General features: G+C 48.9%; 1 protein-coding gene across 1 annotated transcript in view; it reads left to right on the top strand.

The window, feature by feature from the left end:
• Positions 1-8910, top strand: part of PTPRO (protein tyrosine phosphatase, receptor type O) — a gene marked incomplete at its 5' end in the record, with an annotated part of 101965 nt that overhangs the window by 1072 nt on the left and 91983 nt on the right. The window contains 2 exon segments of the mRNA XM_015415533.1: positions 3366-3562; positions 7355-7807. Of these exon segments, the coding sequence (XP_015271019.1) occupies positions 3366-3562; positions 7355-7807 (650 nt within the window).

The following is an 8910-nucleotide window of genomic DNA, read 5'->3' as shown; positions in this document are numbered from 1 at the left end:
ATCTCCAGGTTTTTCCCAACCCAGAGCTGGCAACCCTGCTTTCCACCACCATGCCACCATATATTCGCCAAACCTGGCTTACAGTTTTCTCAAAGTTAGACCCCTGTGAAAATAACAAACTTACCTCCTATTTGCCTTTCATCTATACAGAGGAATTATTGTAAAAATGGAGCTTTCTCTCATTCTAGGGTCACCACTCCCCAGTTGGGGGCGGGGAATTCCCTCCCCCCCGGTTTTGTGGGATCCTGCCCACTGCCGGCCAGCTGCCAGCTGGGAGGAAATCTCTCCCCTCACAAACAGACGTCACTGGAAATAAACACGATGTGCCTGCGTCACCCGAAAATGATGTAGGCACATCGGTGACATGGTGGGGGGACAGGACTAGGCTTCCCAACTCCCCTCGGGGGGCGGGGAAACCCCCGCCCTAGAAGCCCGTTCCCCGCCACCGCCGGATCGGGCCCCGGGGGGAACCCCACCCCGGCATGCGCGTCATTAGGAAGTGACATTATGACACCACGCACGCTGGGGGTGGCGCCACAGCGGATCGGGCCCCAGGGGAACCCCACCCCAGCATGCGCGTCGCCAGGAAGTGACGTTATGATGCCGGGCACGCTGGGGGCGGGGCCACAGTCATCCAAGGGAAAACTCTATGGCCGCAGACCAGGAGTCCCCCGGTAAGTACTTTTTTCGACTTGGCAACCCTAGACAGGACACTCTGGTTTTGGGGCAAAATTCTATGGTTTGAGGCTGACATTACCATATAGTTTTGCCCAGAAAACAGAGCGTTGCCCCCGACATCATCAACGTGCCTATGCCACTTCTGGGTGATGTAGGCATGTCGTGCGGCAACACTTCCAGTTCTTGGAACATCCCCCCTAGGCCTGCCGGTGTTTTCCGAGGGTCCTAGCAACCTTATTTGAGACCAAATGCACTGAGCTACTATTATATTTTATACTTATCTTTTCTCTTGCCTTTTACTAAAGATTTTTAGTGCTGATATAAACATATCAATAAATAATATTGAAAAGAATGGAAATAGAGTTAGAGAAGGTCATTTTGATCCACATTCACACATGAATAGAAAATACCGTCTGAGATCATTTGCGGTATGCAAACGTGGTATATCAGCCTAATAATTTACATTTCTGCTTGCTTGTACTAATTGATAGTGTGTGTGGGAGTGACATAAGTGTACTTCTCTAGCGGAATGGTATTGCAGCCAGGTTTTCACGGTAATAATGTTCTAGCTTTTATGAATATCATATTCATTCCTGATACTTCTTAGCAGATGCATGAATGTTATGTTAAGTCAGGCATAAGGAACAATTCTCATAACCAGTGAATAATCTACTAAATTGATGATGCTTCTATCATAGGGTTGTCATTTATACAGAGGCGGTAGACACCCCCCCCCAGCTCCCAGTCACACTGGGGCTCTTCACTCTGGCAGGAGAGAAAATGGAGGGCACAGAGTGACATTGCAACATTCTAGGAATGCATCTCTATGGTCTTATATCACTCTTCCCCATTTTTGTTCCCACTGGAGCTCGGAGGGCCCCTGGCAACCCTAAATTTGACAGCTGATGACAGAGAGAGGCCCCCTCCGTTGGCCTACCCATGATCAAGTCCCATATAGCTCCTCCCATTGTAGTGTATTCAGTAGCTGCCATTGAATACTTATGTCTAGTGAATCATCTCATTGAGAAACAATGTTAAGCTTCGCCCTGGGCTAGGATCCAAATGTAACCAATCAGAGTACTAGCCCAGGAAGTGCCATCCAATCACTTCACAGAGCGGGAACGTTCGTGACTGGTCCTTATGGCTTCAACCTCATTGGTTGTTATGTGTACAGTGGGCGTGGCTATATTAGCCGGGAATGTTTAAAAGCAGGACAGCTGCAATGTTAAAGCTGTTCTGGCTATCAGATGTTGATCCGTGTTGGAGAAGTGTTCGAGTTGCTGAATAAAGTTGTGTTCTTGCGGAAATCACTCTCCGACTATTTGTTAAGCTCACGACTTAACACCCATCATATAAATAGCTTCATCAGGGTCATCCCACCAGGCTGGACCCACTCCCAGCCCCAATTTCTCAGGCATAATGAATTGAGTGTGAGGAAAAATACTGTTCAAAAAGTGACAGACTGGGAATTCCCATTAGTCTCAAGACCACTGTGGTGAAGACCATAACGACTAGGGGAGGAAGTACAGAGAAGTGACATCACATCCTCCCCAGATCCACTCACCCTAGGCACTGCCCCTAAAATCTTCCAGCATGGTTGGGAATCCTGCTAGTAAGGCAGCTCGGAGACACAGGAAACACAGTAGCTCTTCTTGCAAAGTCAGATGAAGTACTGTTGTAGTAAAAGGGTTTTATTTGTACTGTGCAGTCTACTGGCCACAGTAGGGACTTTGGCCTCCGACTCTTGGGTGCGGTTGGTGAGGACAGTGCATTGTATCCTGCCCAGAAAAACTCACTGAGGGCCAGATCTGAATCCAGTTCATCCTGGGATTAGTCTCCCAACAATCTAGGATGCTAGGGTTGCCATTCTCCAGGCGGTAGCTGGAGGTCCCCTGGAATTACAACTGATTTCCAAACTATGTGGATAGCTTAGTTATTATTTATTTATTTAAAACATTTATTCCACTTCTCCTGGAGAAAATGGCTACTTTGGAAGGTCCCTCTCCTCCCTAAAAGCCCACACTCCTAGGCTCCGCCCTCAAATCTCCAGGTACTTCTGAACCTGGAATTGACTACCCTGCTAGTCCGTGCTATGGCTCCATTTCCCAGGGTCTGCATCTTTCCCTCATCCGTGTTTTGTGTAGCCCATTGGAAGTTCTGGACTCCCTTGCACTGGGCTTGCCAACCTCCAGGTGGGGGTTGGAGATCTCCTGGGCTTACAACTGATCTCTGGCAACAGAGCTCGGTTCCTCTGGAGAGAATGGCTGCTTTGGATGGTGGATTCTACAGCATTATGCCCCCCCTCCCCAGACTCCACCCCCTAAATCTCCAGGTATTTCCCAAGCGGGAGATGGCAACCCTACCTTCCACAAAGTCAGTATCAGGGATGGGGAGGATTATTTTTCTCATCTGCTCTTTGAAATGTTTAATGTCCCATAAAGCGTGTTTCCAGTTGCAATTCCTTTGCCAACTTCCATATTTATTTTCCCAACTTTAGCATCTAAGTACTTTTGACAGCCAAGAAGGGGAGGGGAGGGAAGGAAAGGAAAGCCTGGTTGATTGGCCTGTTGCGGAATGTATTTATTTTTAATCCTGGAGACCCTGCCAAGAAATATTTATCTCCTAAACACTGTGAAACCGGGAAGTTTTGCTAATTGAATGTGTGCCGCTCTGTTATCTGAAGACAGCCTTTTGGAATCCCTGGCTGACTGATCTTTTTACCATCCCACAGATTTCTTTAAAGGCAAAACCGTTTTCAATCACTGGCTGCCAGGAATATGCTACAGCAACATCACGTTTCAGCTGGTATCGGAAGCGACGTTCAACAAAAGCACGCTGGTGGAGTACAGTGGGGTGACGCACAAACCAAAGCTGCATCGAACAGGTCAGCAAGCACAAGAATGTGTGAGTGTGTGAGAAAGATACATGGCGCATAGTTCCATGCGTGCATATATATCAGTACAAAGAGACCTGGCATATGGCTTTCCAATTACAGAAAGTAGACTAATTAAGAACATAGGAAGAGTCCTGCTGGACCAAACCAGAGGTCCATCTAGTCCAGCATCCTGTCTCATACAGTGGCCAGCCAGTTCCTCCGGAGCGCCAGCAACAGGGCAGAGAGGCCAAGGCCTTCCCCTGATGTTGCCTCCTGGCTCTGGGATTCAGTGCCTCTGAGTATGGAGGTCCCCCTCAGCCACCATGGCTAGTAGCCACTGGTAGACCTATCCTCCATGAATCTATCCAATCCTCTTTTAAAGCTGGTTATTCCTGTGGCCATCACTACATCCTCTGGCAGCGAATTCCACATTTTGATCACTCTGTGTGTATTTCCTTTTGTCCATCCTGAATCTGCTGCTCATCGGTTTCTAGGATGCCATTGATAGTTGTGTGTGTTAAGCGCTGTGAAGTTGTGACCTTATGAATATAACGCCCTCCAAAACATCCTTTTGTTAGCAGCCTCGCTTAGGTCTTGCAAACTGGGAGCCGTAACTTCCTTAATGGAACCAATCCATCTCAGGTTGGGTCTCCCTCTTGTCCTGCTGCCTTCAGCTTTTCCTAGCATTATTGTCTTTTCCGGTTACTCTTGCCTTCTCATAAATTAGCCAAAGTATGATAGCCTTAGTCACTTTAGCTTCTAGGGCAGGGGTGTCAAACATGCGGCCCGAGGGCTGGATCAGGCCCCCAGAGGGCTTCTATCAGGCCCGCAGTGGAACTGGCTGTCTTCTGCTTCTTCTTCCAGTTCTGCTGCTGCTGCGTCATTGTAGGTTTGTAGCTTACAGATATATATACCTGAACTGCATACTCAAGATTGCAACAGCAGAGACATTTTGATGCAATAATTCAGAGCAAGACGTGTCAGTTATCAGACATTGTTAAATAATAGGGTTGCCAAGTGTAAATTCCTCCGGAGCGGGGGACTCCTGTCCGGCGTCTGGAGCGCCATAGAGTTTTCCCTCGGATGACCGTGGCCCCGCCCCCAGCGTGCCCAGCGTGGTCGCGTCACTTCCGGGTGATGTGAATGTCGGGGTGGGGTTCCCTCTGGGGCCCAATCCACCGGCGGTGGGGAACAGGCCTCTGGGGCGGGGGTTTTCCCGCCCCCCGGGGGGACTTGGCAAGCCTATTAAATAAACAAGATATTGCAAGAGTACTAATGTTTTAAGCATGTTTTTATTTTAAGTAAAAAGAACCCCCTTTGTGTTTGTGTCCTGTATAAAGTTTATATCTCCGCTTCCTGGCATTACATTTTATGACACACATGGCCCGGCCCAACAAGGTCTCATTTATGTCAGATCCGGCCCTCGTAACAAATGAGTTCGACACCCCTGTTCTAGGGGATGTTCAGGCAATACTTAGTAGGATCCTTTTTATTGCTCTTCTAATAGATTGGGATAATTATTGCTTTAGTCAAGGTTTTAGGCATTCTGCTGGAATTATTGATGCATGCAAATAAGGATGAGAGCAGGGGGCAACATCACTTTACATTAGGTTTAATTAATTCAGTGGCGTGTCATCAAGATCAGGATCTTTCCCCGATTTTAATTGAGCCGTAAGCTCTTCATCCTCGGGACTAACCAGAGGTTGTTCTCGGGCATCTTTCAGTGATGATACAGCAGTTTTGCTCTCAAAGTTTCATTCAAAATCTGTTGGAAATGTTTCCCCCCGATAGATCAGAACAAGGATCCAGTGTCGTATTTCTCACGGTCAAAAGCTGCTAGGAAGTCCATGAATACATCAGCCCCACTGCTTCCCGCCCCGCAAGGTGCATTGGCTCCAACCTGGGAGGGCAAATTTGATAGGCAAAGCTGTTCTGGGCTAGAAGCGTTAAACCCAGTCTTCCCTGGGGTTGCCAATTTCCAGGCGGGGCCTGGAGTTCTCCTGGAATTACCACTGATCTCCAGAAAACAAAGATCGGTTCTCCTGGAGAAACTGGTATCTGGAGGGTGGATTCTATGGCATTAAACCCCACTGACGCCCCTCCCTTCCCCCAACCCCACCCTCCCCTGGCTTCTCATCCAAATTTGCAGGAATTTCCCAAACTGGAGTTGGCCACTGTATTCTGTTGCCTGGAGATCAGTTGTGATTCTGGGGGGTCTCCAGGCCCCAACCTGGGTCAGCAGTCATAGTTTGTTGGTGGGTTTATGCATGTGTTTTACTCCTGTACAAGATCACCGTTGAAAACTGGTTACTTGTGGTGTATGAAGATAGCTGTTAGGATTCATTGCGGTTAATCTCCCATTCACACACTTTTTAATTTTTGCCATCAAGTCGCAGCCAACTTCTGGCGACCCCGTAGGGTTTTCAAGGCAAGAGACTAACAAGAGGAGGTTTGCCATTGCCTGCCTCTGTGTAGTGACCCTGGACTTCTTTGGCAGTCTTCCATCTAAATACTCACCACGGCCAAACCTGCTTAGCTTCTGAGATCAGACAAGCATAGGCTAGTCTGGGCTATCCAGGTCAGGGCCTACCTCAGATGAAGCCTGGATAAAACCCTGGTTTAGGATCCCATTTATGGGAGGAAACTAAGTCCTTTCTTCTCTTAGTGAAAGGAGAGAGGGGCAGGGGTCATTTCCTGTGGGAGCGGAGCTCCGACAGTAAAGAGCCCAGGGGGCGGGCACATGCAACAAGCCCCACCTCCTGCTCCCAGCAGCCCTCAGTCAGAGCAAGAAGCAGCCAGGTAAATTGCAGAGACCCCCCCCCCGGCCCCCTGGACCCAAACAGTCCAGTGGCACCTTTAAGACCAAGTTTTATTCAGGTACAAGCTCTCCCTCCTCTGTGAGGACAGATCTGCACGTTCCCCCCCCCCAATAACTAGCAATCCAAAACAGCCCAGTGGAGCCTGAGCGGTGGGTGTTGCCTTCTGACACACTTCTGGTGATGTCAGGGGTGTGACATATGCAAATAAGTTATGCTAATGAGTTGTGCTAATGAGCTCCTGCACCTCTTTTTCTACAAAATGACCCCTGGAGAGGGGTATAGGGTTGCCATACCCCTGGTCGGGGTGAGGGTTCCCCTGATTTTGTGGGCTCCAATCCACCACCAGCTAGCTGGTTCTGCAGAAAAATTTCAAAACACTAAAAGAATGTGTATGTGTGTGTGTGTGAAAAGTCCCCACTTAACAGAATGCCATCCAAGATCTGAGGAACCTCTGACACCATGGCATGGAGAGGAGAGAGAAAGTGATGATGGAGGGGCCCAGAGAAGGAAGGGAAAACATAAAATTGGACAGACAAAAATACAGAAATTGGCAGTGGGTTTCCAGAACAGGGACAGAATGCAATAGCAGAAAGGGTAAACAGAGAGAAAACCAAAAAGGAGTGCTGGAAAAACTGGGGGCCAGTGGATGGGATTTCCCTCCCTCACCAGTCCTCTGTGTCCCTGCTTGTATGGTAACAATGATGGTGAGCATGTTAGTATTAAACCCAGCTAATGCTGTTCGAAAGTTCAAAAGTAAGAAATTGCAAGTAGATAAATAGTGGGAAGGTAACAGCGTTCCGTGCGCCTTGTTGTTTAGTCATGCCGGCCACATGACCACGGAAACGTCTTCAGACAGCGCTGGCTCTTTGGCTTTGAAACGGAGATGAGCACCGCAACCCTAGAGTCGGATTCGACTGGCTTTCGAGCAAGGGGAACCTTTACCTTTACTAACGCTGCTTGAATCCCCCCTCTTTTTTCCCAGCTCCCTACCCACCTCGAAATATTTCTGTGCGTATCGTCCCGATAAGCAGAAATGAGAACTGGGAAGAACACAGCGGCATCTTCCCAGAGGAATCTTTTTTGGGGATGCAGAACACAGCGGAGTTGGAGAAAACCACTCATCTCTTGGACGATCTGCTGGAACTGCCGACTGCAAACGCTACCTATACGTGGCCCGATTACCGCTACAATAGCAGTGACTACGAAACCACGTCTCAGCCAGATTGGTGGATTAACGAATCCGACTTTCCGGAGAGTGAAGATGAGTTTGTGAACGCCGTGCCGAGGGACTATGAGAACAGCAGCCCGACACTGGAGTTTGGGAATCCGACTCCCGAGCCTCTCTTGTTCCTCCCCGTGCAAATGGTGTTGAGCTGGTTGCCTCCAAAGCCACCCACAGCATTTGATGGCTTCCATATTAATATCGAGAGAGAAGGTAGCATTGAAAAGAGACTTCTCCCAAGTTACGTTGTGTATTAACAAAAGTTCAAAGTAGGAGGGTGTCTTATGTGGTTCATCTGCTAATTTAGGTAGAAACTAATGGATAATTAAGACCACATTACACATGATGTTGGGTAACATCTGTGGTCAGAGTTTTATGGTAGACTTTTATGATAGAAATTTTGGTTGGATCCATGGGAGACAGATGATTTGTGTCCAACCTACAGTGCTGGAGATGTGATTAATATCACCCCACACACACACACACACACACCATTTCCCCAATAAAAACCTCACCCCCCACAGGTGCTATTTGCTGTGGTGGGGATAAAAGACAGATACCTGGAGCGATCAGACATGGAAAAATCCGTCCATGGCCCGTCGCAACCCGTTTATTACCGGATTTCCCCCGGTGTCTTTTAACTCCGCTTCTGCAACGGAGCAGAACGGGTTGCCGACGGCTGTGGGGCTCTTCCCAGATGTTGTTGTCTGATCGTACCCTTTAAATCTGCCCGGCATTCGCACCTATGTCGGGTCTAATTGTGTGTATGATCGCAGCCTTAGGCTACTTTATTGGTGGAGAGCTACTGGTTCCCTCAGTGTCTTCTGCCACCATCTGCAGTGGCCCCCGTTCCAGCTGTCTTTCAGTGCTGCTGCAGTGAGCATTTCTTCCCCATCCCTCTGGGTTCTTGGATCCAGAGTGGCAGAGAAGAACAAGGAATTAGTACTGACTTCCCATTCCTCCATAGCTAATAGGAAGTCAGGTGTTGGTGGAGGGGAGCAGAGAAGCATGTAGCCAGACTGAGGAAGTAGAGTTCCCAGCTCCCCAATCCTAGCAGGGGTTCCACTGCTTTTCAAGGCTTTGATCCACTGCCGGCCAGCTGGTCTGCGGGGGAAGCCCCACCCCCAAACTGGGAGGTCACGGCCAACGTCCCAACATGATGAGTTTTGCCCAAAAACTAGACTCACCTCGACGTTGGCAATGTGATGACGTCACTTCCAGGTGACATCATTGCACCGGGACATTGCTTGGTGACCTCCCTGTTCAAGGGTGGGACAGAAGATCTCGGGAAAGACCCAGCCCCCCCCCCCCTCACG

The sequence above is a fragment of the Gekko japonicus genome, unplaced genomic scaffold (genome assembly GCF_001447785.1).
Source record: "Gekko japonicus isolate JY-2015 unplaced genomic scaffold, Gekko_japonicus_V1.1 scaffold1846, whole genome shotgun sequence".
NCBI classification, from domain to species: Eukaryota; Metazoa; Chordata; class Lepidosauria; order Squamata; family Gekkonidae; genus Gekko; species Gekko japonicus.
The sequence above is the reverse complement of the archived record's forward strand: the minus strand, read 5'-3'. Positions and strand labels throughout refer to the sequence as shown.